General features: G+C 37.9%; 1 protein-coding gene across 38 annotated transcripts in view; it reads left to right on the top strand.

The window, feature by feature from the left end:
• The window catches only part of ABI3BP (ABI family member 3 binding protein), a 168,226-nt gene that overhangs the window by 34,417 nt on the left and 114,082 nt on the right, over positions 1–19,727 (top strand). For all 38 annotated transcript variants that reach the window (XM_059836480.1, XM_059836488.1, XM_059836609.1 and 35 more), the window contains one exon: positions 16,692–16,871. In XM_059836480.1, the coding sequence (XP_059692463.1) occupies positions 16,745–16,871 (127 nt within the window). In that variant the 5' untranslated portion in view covers positions 16,692–16,744. The remainder of the gene's footprint in view (positions 1–16,691; positions 16,872–19,727) is intronic.

The raw sequence follows: 19,727 nt of genomic DNA, 5'->3' as shown, positions 1-19,727 counted from the left end.
TATTTTGCTCTGAGGATTTGTTTCTTTGTTTGGAAGTCCTGAATATGTTTGGTCTGATATTGTAGCTAGCTACTAGCTAATATTTGTACTTAAGGTAATTATAACTGACATCTCTTTTAGAGTGAATGCTGTATTTACAGTAGACTCCCAAACGTTGACATTTGAGAAAAGGAGTAGACTAATTTTATTCCTAGCTAAGTTTGCTGGCTGTGCTGTGTTACGTAATACATCTTACTAGGCAGAGCATGTGTTTCCATTTACTAGTGTCAAACACTTAAAGCAATGTAGAGTTATTTCACTGTATCACAGTTAGTATATTGCAATAGCCAAACTTTAAACTTTTGTGCTGCCCTCTCCCTTCCTGCCTTTGGTAGCTGTAGGGTGGCAGGACAAAAACTGTAAGATAGGGAGAGGTCTCCTGGAAGTTGTGGGTTTTGAGCATACGATGAAGCTGGCATATCAAAATATCACAAAAGGATTGAAATGGCATGTGGTTTATATGTTGCTGTCCCCATGGTTTATAAAACATCTTTCTGGGAGCTATTTTTCAAAATGCACAGTGCATTAACGTTTAAAAAACATTCTTGTGAAGAAGAGCCAGTTTGAACTAAATTATTTACCTTCATTTTTTGTTATGTCTGGCAAAAGGAGTGCAAAATTAATTTGGGTTTTTGGGAAATATTTTTCTTATGTTTAATGGCATATAAGTGACAAGTCTAACAGGAAATTTAAAAGGTATCCTTTATCTGGTGTAATGGAGTGACAAGGGTTTTCAGTTACTGGATATGTCATGGCAAATTTGGCTGATTCTTGCTGAGAGTGAAAACAGCCCATAAGAATGTAACAATTATAGCAGTTCATTTAATCAAAGTTATCTTATCATGCAGACAGTTGAGTCCTCAGCTTGCACATAAACGTATCAAAACCCAGTACTAAGTGTCAGGCTTCTGAGTTCAAAGATAATCTGTAATACCAGAATTCCATTTTTGTATTGGCACACGCAGTGGTGCAACATTGTGATGATACACATGGGTGGATTCTGCCAGAATCAAATTCCTCTGCATATGAATGCCTCCAAAATGATCTCACTGCTGGGTAATCTATATAACCTTCCACCTCTTCATTTTATTTTCGTGCTCCCAAGTATCTCTTTTCGAACCTTATTTTTCAGCCCTCCTTCATATAATCTTTGGCTCTAGCTGTTCCAGAAGGACAAGCTACATAATTCCCTTGAGGAGAGAACTGTAGGCTAAATCCTGCTGCTGCTGTGGGGCCAGACCTACTGTATATGGATGGTACAGTCTGGGTATCTGTTGACTGATGATACAGTGAATGGACAATGGGTTTGAGCCTTCTTTGGACCTTTTGGACTCGCCAGGTGTGCACTGCACACTGCATGTGGAAACAAAAACCTCTGCCTGCTCCAGGGGGAGAAGATGGCTAGCAGTGACCTGCCATAGTCAGAACTGTTCATGCAGCTCCTAGTGGATTTATTTTCCTCGGGGGAATTCAAGTGCAGACTTGAAATTGTTTGTGAGGAAGACAGATTTGTTGCTGTGGAGCGTTCTTGACTGCTGCCTTTTACAGAAGTCAGTTGGAGTCCTACCCACTGGGGTGGTGGATCTTGGTGAGAACAGAAGCAGGTATTCGTGCTCTGGACAGCCTGCAGCCTAAAATAGGTGCCATTAGCATAACAGCCCAGTCTGAAATGTCTTCCCAAGTGAAAAGGGCAGCTGGGAACAGGCCAGATCCTACTCAGACTTGCTTGACAGGCCTTAGTTCAAATGGTCTTAGATAAAAACTGTTTTTTCTACAATACAGGATAACATGTGTGCAATGCTAGTTTGCATTGTGAGATACATATTTTCCTTATTGTGCTGAGGGAATGGTGGTTGTGAAGATGACGACTGGCAGCATCATGAATGAAACTATTGTGTAGGCAGGGCCTGGGCCAACTTTTCCAGTGCTGCCATCCCTCAAACATAACAATCATGTGCCATTTTACTCTGGCTAGAGGAACTCTAAACCTCCTCACTTGAGCAGACCAGTGTGTGTCATATCCAGGGGAAGAAAAAACAGGTCAAGTTTTGAACCACCAAGTGAATTTCTACTGTTCATGAAGTCAAGATTGCAGTTATGGTCACCAGATTTGAATGCTTTTGCACTCACTGCTTCACCAAAGTGATGTGATCAGAGTGTGCAGGTATCCAGACAAGGTTATGGAAGAATGGTTGAGGCTCTAGCTATGAAGATTCTAGACCTAAAGGCAAGGAGGTAGGGAGTGCTCTTCAATGAGAGGAAAACTACTTTCCTCCCAGTCTGGAGAGGAGCTTTACTGCACTTCTTCAGAGGTTGGTAGACAAAATATAACCTGTGTTCTCTAAAATGCTTTTGAGTTGTTGCTGAGGTCCATCACTTTGCAATAATTTAGTATTATTTACAGCATCTTCTGGAAGAAAAATAAACGAGGCAAGTGAATCCATAATTATTCTTAGGCTATTTTTAGCCATGGCTCTTATAGAAATACTGTATACCTTGAACAAACATGTGAATAAATCCACTTTGATTAAACCCAGCTTAATGACGTGCCTAAACCTCTGCATGTGATTTGATTTTTATTGATTTTGGGTGTCTGTGGGGTGTGCTAACACTAGAGTGTCACTGCATGTACTTAAAAAGAAATATTAATTCTATACTCTTTCTCAAGCTGAAGAGTTGATGGCAAAATGGATTCTCAAAGTATGAGGGAATTATTTTTTAGGGCTATTCCAGCATTTTAATATGGTTCTAAGGTTTTGCATTATTCTTAAGATCTGCTCAGGAATAGATTCAATAGACTGGGAAAAGATTCTTTCCAATCACCTGAAGTTGTGGCATTAGTTTATGAATCTATAAATGGCCACAGAATGCTTGATATGAGTTTACATAATTAATACTTCGGGAACCTAGCCAATTTTAAAGGACTGAGAGTGTATGCGGGATAACATTATTTTTAAACTCACATTTGGAAAAGACTTTTCTTCTTTTGTCAGCTGCTTGCAATAGCTGCTTTATATTAGTTATTCCCTTTCATTTTTATTTCTGTGATGGAAATATCTGGAGTAATTTTAGAACACATAAAATTGTGGCTGGTTCAAAAATACAAATATGTATGCTTGAAATGTCCCAGAAGATTGTTTTCTGACTCCCAAGTTAAAACATTTTCTGGCAATTTAGATTACATCATTAGCACAGTTCAAGTCTATACATGAACAAGAAAAATGCACACTGAGAAAATTACAAGGCTTTCAGACTTTATCGCTTATCACTGTTCTTTTGAAATCTCAGTGTCAGTACAATATGAACAAACACACTGAAAACAAAGGCATGGGTGCAATAGTCTGAAAGCTGATAAGAAATTGAGCTTTGGGATACAAATGATAGAAATAAAACTCTGCTGTCTGACCTGAACATTTTGGCAGAGTTCCATTCTGTGGCTCACGCAAACACTGAAGTAGTTGGATTAAATGGCAGGGCAGAGTTTTTATTTATAGCACAGCGTGCAGTTGGTTTCACAGTCAGGGAAGTGGCTGCAGTCAGGCTTAAGAACCATGAATTCCCTTGGTTGGATGAAGAGCTGACTCAGGTGAAAATGGTGAGGTCTTATTCAGCTTGAATCAATAGGTGTCCTTCTGTCACAAAGCTAATTAAGAGACATTTACTGTGTGAACACGACTATGAAATTGCTCCAGTGACAGCTCATCATTTGCTACCTTACAGATGAGCACTGGCTTTTAGCCATGATCTGACAAGCACCAATGCTGAATCTCTTCAGCAATCCTTCCTGCTCTTTGGTTTAGTTATAAGGAACGCAGAAACTGGCAATTCTAATAGAAATGTCTTCTTGCTTGTGTTGGTTATTCAGTGCTCCTTAGTAGCTGATATATCTGATGTAACTCAGTTGCTCTTATGGAGTAGGAGGTAACTTATGTCCTTTGTTAATCAAGTCTGTGTAAACATAAATAAGATTTTTTTTCCCAGAAGATTAAAATACTAATTATGCAATTGATTTTAGCTGAAGAACTTCCTTTGAATCGTTGGCAGATTTGGGGATTTTTGCTCCAATGGAAAATCTGTACTCACCTTGCACACAAGTAACCAAGTCATGAGTGTGATTTCACACAGACTCTCTGGTACACTGAGGGGTACACATGCACACACAAAGGCAGTGTGGGATCTTGCTCATTTGCTTTTGGTAAATACATTACATAAAAAATTATCCTTTTAATCTTTCACACTTCCATCAATCCCCTGTACTCTCACAATTTTGGTAAAGTGATCAAATGGCAGTTGATAAAAGCATTAGTATGTTGTTAATGTACAGCCATGAATTCTTAGAAAGCAGCTTCTCAGTAATGTAACAGATGTTTATTGTGTTCCCTTTCCACTCAGAAATACTTACAGCAATTAGCAAGGGAGATCATATGCTACTATTATACTTATTTGAAGGCAATGTGAGGTTGCTCATAGTATTAAGGATGTAGAAAAGTTCCATATAGGGAATAGATAATCTCATTTACGCCCTGTTGAAACTTCAGGCATTGTGAATAATTTTTTCCATGACATGGCTCTTCTGGATTTTTTTTTTCCAATAATTTGGTTTTGTAGTATTAAAACATTTTGTCAAAAAAACTAGCACAGGGAAGACATCTCATGTAAAAACTCTGAAGTTGTGAAGCATTATTTATGTGCTTAATACACTCTTAAGTCAGAGAGCATTCCTTGGGAATTAATGTAATCTACTGCACACTGGGTTACAAGATCAGTAATGAGAGAGACATAGCTTCCTACATACCATAAATTCTCCATGAGCATTTGGATAAATGCCTGAGAGAAGTACAAGTAAAAGTGCAAAGTCAGGCCTACAAAGATTGCTTAGCTGTTGGTGTGCATAGATGTACGTGCCCCTCTCCCACCCCGAGGTTGCCATGAGCCTTCCTTTTGTGTAGCTGATAGTATTCTTTATTGGCATTTTTCTTTCAGTGAAATACTGGCCAGAGAATGTGTTTAAAAAAATAATATGACATAGGAAGATAGGTTGGAAAGGGAGATTACTTCCTGCAGCTTTCTTTCATCTCTGTAGATAAAAGGCAACATGGTGAAAAGAGAGCAGGTGATGGAACAGATAAAGAATTTAGAAATATAGTCAGAGAACGTGAACTCTATGCCGTGTCCTGGGTAGGAAGGGAAATATGTGGGAGAAAAGACGAAACACCTTCATTATCAAAAAATAAGTGTTTGTCTTATCTTAGTACTCCGTTAATCAAAGACAGAGCTTTTATTTTACATGTTGCATACTTACTAGGCTTGGTGTCCATTATTTTCTATCATCCACTGATTTAGTGGATAGCAGATTTAGTGGAAGCATTTACTTAATATTTTAGTTTTCTTAAGATGAGTTAGCAATGCCTCTGCTTCACAGTGTGCTGATAAAGCTGAATAAGATTTTCTGTTAAATTTAGGAATTCAATAATACATTCTAAACTTATGAAGTATTTATTAGTACTTTTAAAATTAAAGATGTACTGGTAATTCATTGTATCTTTTTTCCAGAGGTGTTTGAACTGTAGGATCTTTCCTTTGATCTCTGCAAACTCAAAATGTGGAACAATATAGAAGAAGATTAAAATGATCACCTCTGATTTTTCTTAATCTGGTGGGGTTTTTGTTGGGTTTATTTTAAAGTAGTAGTAAGAAGCCAGGTCATCAGTCCTGAGATCTGTCTCATCTAATGGTGCAAGATGAGATACATTTTCCAGCTGGGAAAACTATGTGCAGTTGGAATCAATCCTTATAGGACTGGGCTGTATCCAGCAAGTGTCATAGGCATGTGTGAGAACGTTCAGTTTGGAGACCAGGAACATAAGTGAAACCACTTTATTTTGACTGCTCTTTTGGAAACATAGGGCAATTTTTAAAAATTTACATTTTGTTTGTTTGTTTGTGTCTACAGCTTTCTAAACCAAAGGAAAGTGACCAGCTAAAAGCTTTGTTGACAGACTTGACCCCATTGACTAGCACAAATCATAGCTGTCCAAGCCCAACAGAATTTAATATTTCAGTACTGCTCTTGTTACTGACAGAGTTTTCTTACTCATTCTGAGTTTAGCATTTGATATACTACACTGCCCAGGAATTCTTATGTGTGCTTCAGATATTTAATTGCTTTATCATCTGTCTGCTTCTCTAAAAGTGGGGAATTTATTCCAAAGTTAACACAGAATGTTGCAAGCACCTTTGCCAAGTGCCACTCAGAGCTGTTAATCCTTGCTCTATTTGAAGTCCTGTGTGTGTTGGGTGTTATTTTGAGCAGAGAACACAGATATTTTGTGTGATCATATGCGAATTGCAATGCTGGAAGTGGAAAACCACTGTGGCTTCAGAAAAAGGATAATCCCATTCCATTTCTATATTTTTGCATATTATTTTAAAGATTCTTGTTTCAACTATACCCAGCACAGTGGGGAGACTTATAAACAGAATGTCATCTATTTCTGAATGGGTGTTAGCATCTAGTTTGTTTTCCTTCAATTCCTAAGCAGGTCGTTATGGACAACTCATCTGCTTCTATTCTCTTCCACTACCCAGATTCTGTTCCCAGTTTACACAGAGCTCAAAACATTCTCCCTCACTGAAATGAGTGTAGGAATTACACTGGATGTTGCCCAAGATCCAGAAAGAGCTTCTTAAGCAACATCAAAGAGGTATCAAAAGGGACTTTGGACTTTTAACCACTGACTGCTATTCTTTGAGCCCAGTTTTCCATCTCCCCTGTAATGTAGGCATCCAGTCTGCATTTCTCCAGTTTGACAGGAAGGATACCTGTGGAAATTGTGCCAAAGTTGGAGTAAATTATGTTCAGCCCTTTCCCATTGTATGCAAAGCCAGGAATAACATTACAGAAGGCAGCAAGCTTTGCCAGAAAGCCTGGCCTTAGTAAATTTGCTCTGGCTGTTCCAAATCACCTTCTTGCTCATCACGTGCATAGGTGTGACTATTCCTGGTGACTGAGACTAGGGACAACAGCTTGCAGTTTCCTCTTTCTTGCCTTTACTCAATCAATTGCTTGATTGATATCTCAAACTGAGATATTTTTCTCTTCTCCACAACAATTTAATCTTACTTCTCCCTGGCAATTCTCTTATGCTTATCTATATACTGAAGAGACAATGCCTTATTGGATTTTCATTTTCTATGTCTTAGAGATAGGAAGCAGGATACTGGGATTCACACTGAGGAGGGCAGCCCTCCTTGAGGCTTTATGGTATATACTTAGATGTGCAGAACAAAAGTAGTGCCTTCAACTGGAAAAACAGTAATTTTTACAAGGAAACATAGGGCAGAAATGGACTTCCTGAACTCATTTTGACCACCTTGTTCTTATTCCCAAGACAGTTTGTTCCAGAGTGTAGCTCCCTGTTTCAGTTTTCCAGGTATCTTCCTTGCCGCAGTTTGTCTTTTCTCAAATATGGAGCAGAAGTAATTGATAGTGTTTTTCCTCAGGGCTTTGTTTGTTTGCCATATATATTTGGGCACTGTTTTCATATCTATCTATATACTTTTCCTCCAAGCTCAATGACTCCTATTTTCTCAGGCCTCTTTCCTGGGTAATATACTCTGTACCTCTAGTCATCGAATTTGATTTTTTTCCTGAATTTATCAAGATGGTCTGTTTTGCAGTGCTCTGTGTATTTATCCATTAGTGAAAAGAGACCTTTTTAGAAGTGAAGACTAGTGCATAAAAGGACTGGGATCCATTTCTTCAGATTTAAAATAGAGAAGGTAACAATTTTGAAACATACCTAGACATGTTGGGATTCTGAGACTTATAGATTAATTTACAACTATAGGGTTGGAACTACATGTTTGTTTCAAATTTGTTCTGTTGCTACAGCTTGTAAATCCTCCTAGCTGTCTAAATGCTACTATCTTTAAGCAGGTCTGTGCCTAAAAATGACCATGTACTTAATCAGAGAAGGAGGTAAAACAAAGTTAGCTTTAAAATCATCTAACCCAATGTTACAGAATACTCAGCTAAAGACTTGGTCTTTCATTTGCTTGTATTATGGCAAATAAGGTAATACTTATCACAGAAGAGGATTTCAGTATATGACTACCTATTTTGTTCTATTAATCCAGATAAACATGTACATTTCAATTTATTACTGCTTGAAGGGTTTTGATTTGGAGCTGCTGTATTGTAACACAGTAGGATTTATACTTTCTTGCTGTTGGTTATTTTGATATTCTTCTTTTGAATGATTCCTCCCAAGTGTTTCAAAAGATCCCAGATGAGTAGTCACAGAGTGAAAAAAATATTAGGTATTATGATGTAATAAATGGTGGTGACATGTAAGGAATAGACCCAAATTGGCTGTAGGAAATGAGTCCAGAGTACACAGTAACCCACGTAGCAGATTACCTGTGCACTCAGTAATAAACACCAACCTACTGGATTGCAAAGGGTAGTGTCCTCACTCTTCTCACAGAACCAAGGGTGGCTGCAGTTCCAGTCTGTTTTTTATTATGCCTTTGATTTTTGACTCTTCACAACTGCACTGATCTTTGTAAATGAGAGGTGCTTAAGGAAGTGGAGATGTCAAGCACTGCCTTGCCCTGAGTAGGTAATGGCAGTGATAATGCACTGCCTGCTCATGAGCACAGCCATAAGAGACTTCCTGCATTCAAGTCTGTGGTCTTTAATACAAATTGCTTCAATACATTTGAAGTTTATGGGCAGAGCCAGCCCAACAGCATTTGAATTCTCCACCTGCTCAAGGTCTTAGTATTTTTTTGAGCTTTTCCTACTGAGGAGAGGTTGTTAAAGAAAGTCCCTGATTTTATTCAACTGATCAACTCTGAAGTATTACCACCTTGTATGAGGTCATGTCCAAAGACCACATTTCTCTTTTGGTGTTTGCATTGTCTGATGCTTTTTAAAGGCTTAAAAAAGAGAGTTAGGCCTAGAAAATTTGTGAGACTCTCCTTGCTTTCCACAGTCTTCTGCTTGCCTTTACTGAATATATTTATGCAGAATCTGTCAGGTTTTTTGGCCAGGACACAATTTTGTTCATAGCCCAGGCTGGGTGGAGTTGCCTTGGACTAGTTTCCCTAGACAGGAGAAGGAGCCAGGATTGGAAAGAAAACTCTTCTGGGCAAGATGCAGTCACTGTCTCATCAGCTCTGTCCAGGTGAAATTACATCCTGAAAAACACATACCAGGCCAGTCTGGAAAAAACAACAGCAAATAAAGAACTTTGAGAGTAAAGCCAGGGGAACAAGGCCCTGGAGAACCTAAAGACATCAGATCAAAATTAAGCTTTATCCTAGTACAAATAAGTGATCCATAATCTAAATTGAAATAAGGGTATCAGGTTTCTTTATTAACAAGTAGTTTTTGTCCTGTCCTTTTACATTTGTGCACTGTTTATTACTCTATCAAAAATTATTCAGCTTGAAGGAGTTTCAAAGGACATTATGAATTAAAAAAAATGAATAGGTTTGGTTTTGTCCCTATCCTTCAAAAATGTTGAATTGTTCAATGTTGAATTTTATCAATTTTTACCATCAAACACCAAACTAATTTTACTAACTGGACACATAAAGGAGCTGAATTTTCTAAGGTTCAAAATAAAAATTAAACAGAATCCCACAAGAGGAGCTAGGGTCAGATTCTTTTAAACCATACCAAAGAAGTTTTCAGAGGTCTGTCTCCTCTTCCCTTTTCCATCAGAGCTGCAGGCTTGTGTTTTCAAACAGGTTTTCTTCCTTGTTTTCAGTTTTGTTTTGTATTTTAATAAATAATGAAAAATGACCTGCAGAATGGAAAGTGGAATTGGAGGTTGGACCACTGAAATGAGATCCCAAGTTTAAATCCAGACTGTTTTCAGCTTTTCACCCTAAAATTAAGGACTACTGAGGACTAAATTACTTTACTAAGTTAACTAAAAAGTAATTTTAAACCAGCATGTTTAAGGAGCCTTGTGAAGGAGATAGTGATCAAGATGGAAGTGGAACTTCAGTGAAGTTCTTGAATGACCTGAAAACAGGCAAAACAGGTGGCAACATTTGAGCAACAAACTTCTTTGTACAATGGTTTCTGTAGCTACATAGAAGCTGGAATTGCTAATAACTACATCTTTACCTCTGCATTGACCCAACTGGCCCTCAAGTACTAATGAATGCAGCTTATTCACCAGTTCTGAACTGTAATAATCACTAGAGAGGGATTGGCAAACTAAGTTTTAAAACCTTGTAATTTTGTAATATAAATGCTCTAACAATTCTCTTTCAGAAGTATATGTTTAGTTTATAGCATTGAAGAGCAGCATATTTCTGATTAGCATTGATAAAACTAAATGTGCATAACAACTGGAGGAAAAGGTGCGAGTAACCCGTGAGAAAGGACACAGGAAGGGATGGGGCCGACCCTGGGCCCTCACAGAGCATCTCTTCCTTTTGGGTTACTACCTTCAGCTGAACATCAGTATTGAGGAGTTTCCCTAGTGCATATTTCAGCTCCTCCTGAAATTCCTATTCGTTTAGTAGTGGATTTCTTCAGTAGTGAAATTCCCTATTCATTTAGTAGTGGATTTCTCTATCATTTAAATTACTAAAATGCCCCCAGATATGAAAGAAATATGGAAGGCATTACAGTTTATGCTATTTTATTTGCTGTGTGCATTCTGTTAAGAATGTTGATAGACCTAGGAAAAGTTGCCCTCTTTGAAATGAAAGTGGTTTGAAGGTGGAAGTTGAGAGCTCAAGGGTTAGGTTTTTGTAGACAGACATGCTTGTTTTTGTTTTGCACAGTTAACTGCTGCATGTTGACAGCCAGTTCTTCTAAAGCAGTGTTAGACTTGTGTAGGCATAATAATACTTCAAAAAAAAGGATTGGGGAACTTCATTTGCAAATGACAAAACAACATGCAAGGCTGTTAGCTCACCCTCCCCTAAAAAGGTATTCTTGGTTGCCCTCTTCATATGGCACCTGCTTTCATCATTCTGAGTATTTGTGAATGTGAATTTCCTGCTAGAAACCTCAGTGTTTGATGTAATCTCCTATGAGAGAGGTTCCTCAGCTATCTTATTGGAGAGTACAAAGGCAGATTTTCTGCAGAAGTGCAGAGTAATTTGGCAAGAGGCACTGGGCACAAACTGGAATACGGGAAATTCCAGTTAGATATTAGGACTTTTTTTTAAACAGAAGTATGCTAAGCACTGAAACAGATTACCCCAGAGATGTTACGGAATCTGTGTCCTCAGAGGTGTTCAAGACTCAGCTGGATGTGGCCCTGAGTAACTTGAGGCTTTGAGCAGGGAGCTGAACTAGATGTCTCAGAGAAGTTCCTTCCACCCTAAGTTATTCCATTATTCTGTGCTTGTGGCTGCTTTAGAAGTGTGTCTTGTTTGTTGTAGTACATAGAAACAGAACTATTTTTAAATGTTTCCCATTTTAAGATATATTTGGGTTGCAGCCAAACAACCAATATTTCTCCATGTTTGGCAGCCAAAATAAATACAAAAATATAAAAGAGCAGAAAAGAAAAGTTTCATACTTTTAGATTATCATTGAAAACTTGCCTGGTGGTACTATGACACCAGATTTGGAAAAATCATTCACTGCTGTGAATGATTTGAATAAATGAGGTAGTGCTCACAAATAGATGGTGCTAATATATTTTCATAAGGCACACTTCATTTGTCTAGCACTCTGGGAGGCAGTGCTGGGTCTTGCCTTCATGCCCCTTAAAATCTTTGAAATAGTGGAAAATAAACAGTTTCAATGTAAGGCAAAAGGAATTCTGGCAACAAAGCCAAATTTGCTGTAATACACTACAGCTGTATTCACCCTCTGGTTTTGTAGGGCAGAGTTCAAGGATCCTCACTCTATGGATAAAAACAAAAAATAGGACTGTATTTGATCACAAGAAACCATGCACACCTAAAGCGTGCAGTAGACTCCTGGTATGAGTCAAAGTAACATCAAAACTTTTAAAAGTTTCAGTATATTCTTGCTTTTGTCTCCTGTTGTCTACACATTCCAACTAGCCAAACGATGGTACTTCCAGCTGTATTCTTCAGGCCATTGGTAGCTATTTTCTTCTTTCTGAAGAGCTGGTGGCGGCTGGTTCTCTGATGATGCAGCCAATTTGTTATTAGGCTGTTTTTCATTCCCCCTAGTATAGGCAGACTCCTTTTCTCAGAGTGATTCCAACACTCCAAGTGCTCTGATGCACTTAATGTTTTGCTTTTACTTCAGATGTTCTTTGCACAGTTTTTCCTGCTGATCTTGGCCATCAACTGACTTTTGTTGAAGAGAATACTTGCAGATCAGTGTGGAATTTCTGTTGGCAAGCATGGAGGGAAAGATTGTGTTTCAGAGGTAGCTATAGATCTCAGAATCTTCCATTTGGAAATGGCCTCAATGTAAAAGAATTACATTACAAATGCAAATTCTTAAGACTAGGGTTTCACTAACAAATACCAAAAACTGACACAAATGAATGGAATTAGATGACATCTAGTTTATCATTTGAGTCTTTCATCAAGGAGATGCAGGGAAAAAAGTTCTCCTGGAATCCTAATACAAAAAAATAATTTTTCAAAATCAAATAGATTTTTATCACTGTATCATAAGAATTAAGTTCCTATGATTTTCCTTGTCTATTCAATCATATTTAATGAATATTTATCTGAGTGATGACTAAAAGAGATATATTACTCAGAATGAGAATGCTTTCCTGGTTAGTTGCTCAAAACACTGTGAGATCAGCACAAGTGAAATCTATATTGTTAATGTGCTGCTGGGGGCAGTCCCCAGTTACCAAGATAATTTATATATCATTTGTATCTGCCTTGCTCCAGGTTGGCCCTCTCTTGATGAGACTGGCAGTGTCTGTGCAGCACACAGGATTGAGCTCTCCTCGTCCTTGGTTGCTCCAGTTCAGTTCATACACTTCCAGAAACTGGTCATTTATTGTTTTACCAGTTAATATTCATCCCTCATTCTCACTGATCCTGGAATGCACACAGCCCATGAATAGGAATGTGGTTTAGTCATGTGAAGTGTGGCATCTGTGTTGCTGCTTTAGCAGTTATTTTCCCTGGAAAACATGTGGCCAAGTTATAGTGAAGAAGGAGATTTGTCTGCTTGCTCTTTGCTGCTCTTTGGGTCAGGTTTTAGGAAAGACAGGTCCTACTTGCCTAACCTGACCTCCTCTTATGACAGGGTCACACACTTACCAGGTGAGGAAAAGGTTGTGGATATTGTGTACCTTCAGCAAGGTCAAATGCTGCACCTGTCTCATGACAACCCAAAGCTGCCTGGTGAGAAAAGACTTGGGTGTCTTGGTCACCAGCAGCTGAGCATGAGCCAGGGGCTACCCAGGTGGCCAAGAGCCCAATGGAAGCCCAGCCTTTATCAGCAAGAGTGTGCCAAGCAGAACCAGGGAAGTGGTCACCCCCTGCACTTGGCACTGGTAGGGCTGCACTCTAAATCCTATAGTAAGTTTTGAGTCCCTCTCTAGAAGAAAGATGTTGAGGAGCTGAAGCATGTCCACAGAAGGGCCACAAAGCTGCTGAAGGGACTGGAGCAAAATTCTTTTGAGGAGGAGTTGAGGGAGCTGGAGAAAAGGAGGCCTGGGGGGACCTTATCTCTCTCTGGCCAGGGGGGCATCAGCCTCTTCTCCTAAGTAACAAGTGACAAGACAAGGGCAAATGGCCTCAAGTTGTGCCAGGGGAGCTTTAGGTTGGATACTAGGAAAAATATCTTCCTCAAAACATGAAACATTGGAATAGACTGATGATGTTTGAGGCACAATCCCTGGAGGTACTTCAAAGTTGTGCAGATGTGGCACTTGGGGACATGGTAGAGGGGTGAACTTGACAGTGCTGGGTTTATGGTTGAACTTGATGATCTTGATGGTCTTTTCCAACCTAAATAATTTTTTCTTAATGGTTTTTTCCTAAACTCTACAGGGACTCTGCAATAGTTTTTGCCATCACTGTACTTAAAAGTAATTAGAGGAAAATGACCTGCCCTGTCAAGACAGGGTGGTGAGGACAAGGATTTATTTTTTAAATTTCAAGTGCATCTCCTTTTCTTCTTTTCTGCCTTATTCCTTTTTTTAAAATATATTATTCCTGTTTATTTTCTGCTAGAACTGTCTTTGATTTTAAAAGCTCTCTTGGTGGTTTTGATATGCTAGCTATAAAAAAGAGGTCTAAAGGGTATTATCTCAAAGCTACTACTGTTCTGGGATCCCCTTTAAGCTTTCTAATTGCAGAAACCTCACTGAAAGTTTTAAGGCTCTAATAAAATCAAGGCTCTTTGTCACTATAATTGACTTCATATGAATAAACAACGGTATCTATCTAACTGAAATAAAAAAAAAAAAACCTAGTTGAATATAATCTTGATACGGAATTAAGTATTCAAATTGATGTAAAGTATAACAGAGACACATAGATACAATTGTGGAGGAAAATGGTTTAAATTATTGTAAATTTAATTTAAATGGTTTAAATAATTGTAAATTAAATAGATGTTCTCAAATTATTTTTTAATATAAATTCAAGTTTGAAACTGATTAAGAAATTTATTATGGAAATCAAATTACCATATTTGAATTAAGTTCTGTAAATCTTCTTTTATTCTTAGACATGAATACTCAATAGAGACCAGGAGAGCATAATTTCAATAATGCTTAATGGGTTTTGAAGAACCTGTAATTTAAACAGATGTAGCTCACTGTCAGTCAGAGATAATAATCCTAAATTTTGTTACCAGTTTTTACTAAGTTTTTATGAAGTCTTTATGAAGCCTTTTTGGGGAATTTGAAGTATGTTGTGTTTTCTTCCTGGTTTGTGCTATCTGGAGCCCTGTCAATGATCAGAGTTGCCCATCCTCAGCAGTCTCATGTACTGCAAATAAACGAGCTAGGATGTCACAGAGATTAGAAGCCACTGCTGCTCTTGCCTCATGAAGGTATTGCTCTGCTGAAAATGCCAGAGAACTGAGTTTTCTAGAAGCCTTGCAGTCTTCTGGAACCTGGCAGAGTTGCCTTTGGAAAACTGTGACAGTTTCCTGGCTGAATGATTTTTCTTGATCAGTCTTTAGATAAAGGAAGGGAGGCAGATGTTTTCCATCAATTTTACTTGTAGGCTTCTTTCTGTAAAGGGAAGAAGCATAAAGTGTTGGCTTAAGGCTTTACATTCTGTGTGCAGACAACTGCAGATGCTCAAATCATCTACTAAAACAAAGTGAGGGTTTTGGTCTCTTGGCAACTCTAGTCATTAGAATTTCCCTAAAAAAAGCAGGGTATGTTGGGGTGATACCAGAGAATCACAGTCTGCACTTACTGAGAGAGGAAGGAAGGAAGGGAGGAAGGGAGGAAGGGAGGGAGGAAGGGAGGGAGGAAGGGAGGAAGGGAGGAAGGAAGGAAGGAAGGAAGGAAGGAAGGAAGGAAGGAAGGAAGGAAGGAAGGAAGGAAGGAAGGAGCAATACTAAACTTTTCTTTCTCTTATTCAATGATATATTATTTATCATTTATCTTATAGTTGTTCTTCAGGATTTAGTTCCTGAAGCAAAATGATTATCTGCAAAATTCTGGTTTTTCCTGATGAGTTAATTTCAACCCTCATGATTGAACAGATGCCTCAAAATCTGTTGGGGATAAAAATTTATATTTTGAGAATGAGAAGAAAAATAACAACACAAAATGTACTAGTCCAGTGCTGGTGTTGTAAGTTTGGGGGAAAGCCAGCAATTCAACAGTTCTGAAAACATGATAGGCCTAACAGTAACAAGGGAGTATTAAAATTGTACATACCAAGGAAGAAAAAGGGAAAAGCCAATCCTCCCTTACCCCACCAAGAAGAAGACAAAACACCAATCTGTAGCCTAAAAAGTTAGTTATTCTGTTGTGAAGTCATTCTCTGTTGCTGCAAGTTAAATTTTTGCAGATGGATATACAAGATGTTTCTTACTTTATGTGCTGTTCCCCTGGAAAGCATAAAAATGAATGTTTAAAAAGAGTTTCTTCGTAGTTTTGAGTAAAGTATTTATGTTAGTTAGGTGTCCTGGTGTAATTCCAAACACAAAATTACATTTCCAGCCCAACATAGGGGGAAAAAATTGTAGAAGATTTATTTGGATCTAGTTGCTGTTTATCCTCTAACATAATTTTTGAGTGTGATTAACTGATTAATTTAATTTTACAACTTCATATTTTCTACTAAGAAGCAAAAAAAAAAAAAAAAAAAAAAAAAATCAAACCAAAAACTTGTACATTTCTCTCCTAGAGGTCCTACATATGGGCAATACTACTATAACTCTTGCATTTAAAGGAAAAAACACTTGCATTTTTTCCACTTCATGCATGATTTTACTACTGCAATTGTAGATGTTAAAGCAAATGATAATGCTAAACTAGTGGAAAAACCGTCATGTTGGCAACCACTGTTATACATGGCTGTTAGTTCACTTTTATGAATACATTGTGTTTCCAGAGGACATCACCTCTAAGTAATTTTTCAGTTGCATGCTGTTAGCAAATTAAACAGCCCTGTATTGTTATATTGTCACGTTCCATTACTGAATGATGGCAAAGCAATGCATTCTGATCTCCTCTTCTTCACTCTTTCCCCAGTGAAAAGGCAGAGCCTGAAGGTTCAGATCAATGCCACAGATGACACTGTTTGCATGAGGTATCTTCGACCAAGTCAAAGCACCAAGCTAGAAGGTTTTGTCCTGGGTTATGGAAGCAACTTCTTTTCTAATCAGTACATTCCTTTACCTTCAGAAGGAAAAAACTATGTAACAGAACTTGGTAAGACATATTTGCTTTGCATGCTGTTGTTGTAGTGAATTATGGGAAGAGACTGAGGAGAAAATGAACCTTTTGTTCACCTTATTTTTTGTTTTATTGGATTGGTGCTCATGGTTTCTTTGTGTTTGTTTAAGGTTGCTGTCAAGAATTTCAGTGGAAAGCAGAATTAGCTGATCCTTCAAGGACAACAACTAGTACTTGCTGTCTGGAAATTTTGCATGCTGGTATTTGTTTTGGGGATTTTAATTTTAGTGAGAGCCTGTATTATACTTGAACACATCACACATCAGATGGGATGGTTTGCCTGAAGATGCAGCTCTAAAGGACGATACAAGGGAAATGTACATGCTTTTAACAAACAATAGAAGAAGCAGTGAAAGAGTCTTGAGAATTGTGTGGTTGATTCCTTTTGACAGAAACATTCATATCAACATGATGCCTCTTCTTGTAGGGATCTACTCCAGTATCACATGCTATAGATTAACCTCTGACTTCCATGTCAGAAGTTACTGATGGAATTCCATGAGCTGTTTTATGGAAGAGATGAAACCATGTCATGAATGCTATATCCTGTTATCTGGAATAGGGAGAAGGAAGAATGAATTAATAAAACATTGATTGATCAGGATTTGACCTTTTGAGAAATCTGTTAAATCTCTAAGGATTTTCCTATTGATTTCTTTAGGTTTTTCTAGCCTGAAATGAATCAATTTACCCTTTGTAATGCTTGTGATCTCGGTATAAAGCAAGGCGGAGGAAAGGATGCATGAGCATAGAAATAATAATTCCCGTGTTTTTGATGTGTTCAGTTAAGGCCATTGTGGGTGTCTGCTCCAGGCTGAAAACTACAGAATAAAAACTGAAAAAATAAGATGTTAGACACAGAATAATTAAGATATTGGAGACTGATAGGATCACTGTGGCAAAGGTTAACTTTCCTTTTCATGGGTTGGTATCCTGGGATCTCTCTGTAATTCTATCACCCATCCAGTGTTTGACTTTATAACCATCACTTAAGCTGGGTCTGGCTTACCTGATTCATCCTAAGTGTAACTTTTGAATCAGGTCCCTAAGAATGATGTACAGGATTTTCTGTAGTATACTGTGCATTAGGAATAACAATGCCTGCTGCAAGAGTAGCGAGGATTAATTTTTGAGGATTATTTTTTCAGGTACTCTGAGATCTTAGGGAAGAGCAAAAAAAAGGACTGAATGTAACATTGTGTAAGATCATTTGCATCCCCCATGTAATATAAGCTTTTATATCTAATGTTTTGCAAAACTGAAAGCTCAAGTACACCTGGAATTTCAGGTATATTGATATTTTGTATCTTTAACCATAACAGTTAATGGTTGGAATCTAGGTACCTTTCTTTGGTTCCACAGCACATCAGAGCACTGACCATATGCATATCCATTTGCTGTAGGGTGTCAGGAGAGGGAAAAGCACAAATGTTGAGGAATACTCTTCCTTTATGATTATTTCAAAGGAGAATAACATCAAAATTTTATCTTCCCTCATGCTAATAGAAGTTGTCAGTTTCCTTGTGACAATAAATCTATGCTTGTGACTTCTGAATGTCCACTAACTAAACATGCAAAATGCAACATAATACAGATAGCAAGACAAGCATTTCTAACCTGCAGAAAAATGCCACCTTTGAAAAGACAGGAGTAAAAGAAGTTGTCAGCAATATGTACTTCAAGTTGCAAACATTTATTTGAGGCAATTACCAGTACGGTTATTGGAGCTGTTGCTTTTAGTTGAGAGATTTAGGGTTAGATTGAATGCCTTGGGACTTGCTTATTGGAAGCAGAGAGTGCATAATCTTTCCCATTTCACAAATATTAACCACAACATTAAACTGCAGCTTTGACTGTGCTTTCCAAATATGTATGGAACATGAGCTAAAGCAATAAACATCAGTTGTGCTTTTGGCTCTGCTTTAGAGTGACTTGTGTGGCAGCAATGAAGACAGAGATGATTGCTAGCACACTCCCTCCTCCCCATCATATTCAGGGATCAGTTGCTGGCAGAAACTGGAAGAACTGCAGAATGGTTCTCAATTCTAGGAAGAATGATTAAGTTTTATTGTGGTAGCCAGAGACCTCAGCTCTAGCATACACTTTATATTGATTTTAGAAAAAGCAAGGTGTTGTAGAGGGACAATAAAAATACACTCAAGAAATATGCTAAAGATATAAACCCCCTAGACCCTATTGCTGAAAAATCTCAGATTTTCTTTGTACTCCTGGTACATCTCATATGTGATGAAGTTGGCCTAGTATGTTGTCTTCATATTAAAAAAATGTACTTTAAAATTTCACACTCAAGGTTGTCTATCCCATGTTCTAGATATTCTAGTGATCCAAGTGCCACTGCACACTCTGAAAATAGTCTTCAGTGTATTTCACACATTTTTCCACAGTCAGAACAACTAGGTTTATACAAAAAACCCATTCATTTTTGCCCTGAGAACTCCTTTTTGGTCCACTCATGCTTTGACTTATGTGAATTTTACAGAAAGCAGGAGAGTTTATAGGCTTCCCTGAACAGTGATAGGTGAGGCTTTTACTGAGCAGAATGTGGAGAAAGTGGTTCCAGAATATGAAAATTTATTGTGGTCTGTTTAGACCAAGACTGATACAACTTAATGCTTCCTCCCTTGTCAGTTTTAGTGGTTCATGGAAAGAGAAACCTTTCCCAGTCAATTTAGGGACTATGATCACAACCTTAAATTAGTTTGTAGTTAAAAGCAGGGATGAAAAATGGATATTTAAGGGCATTTGTTACTCTCTAAAAGGTATGTATGTTTATCTAAGGCATTAAGGAGCAATGCTGTGAAATATAATCCC

This window comes from Haemorhous mexicanus, chromosome 2 (genome assembly GCF_027477595.1).
Source record: "Haemorhous mexicanus isolate bHaeMex1 chromosome 2, bHaeMex1.pri, whole genome shotgun sequence".
Classification (NCBI taxonomy): domain Eukaryota; kingdom Metazoa; phylum Chordata; class Aves; order Passeriformes; family Fringillidae; genus Haemorhous; species Haemorhous mexicanus.
The sequence above is the reverse complement of the archived record's forward strand: the minus strand, read 5'-3'. Positions and strand labels throughout refer to the sequence as shown.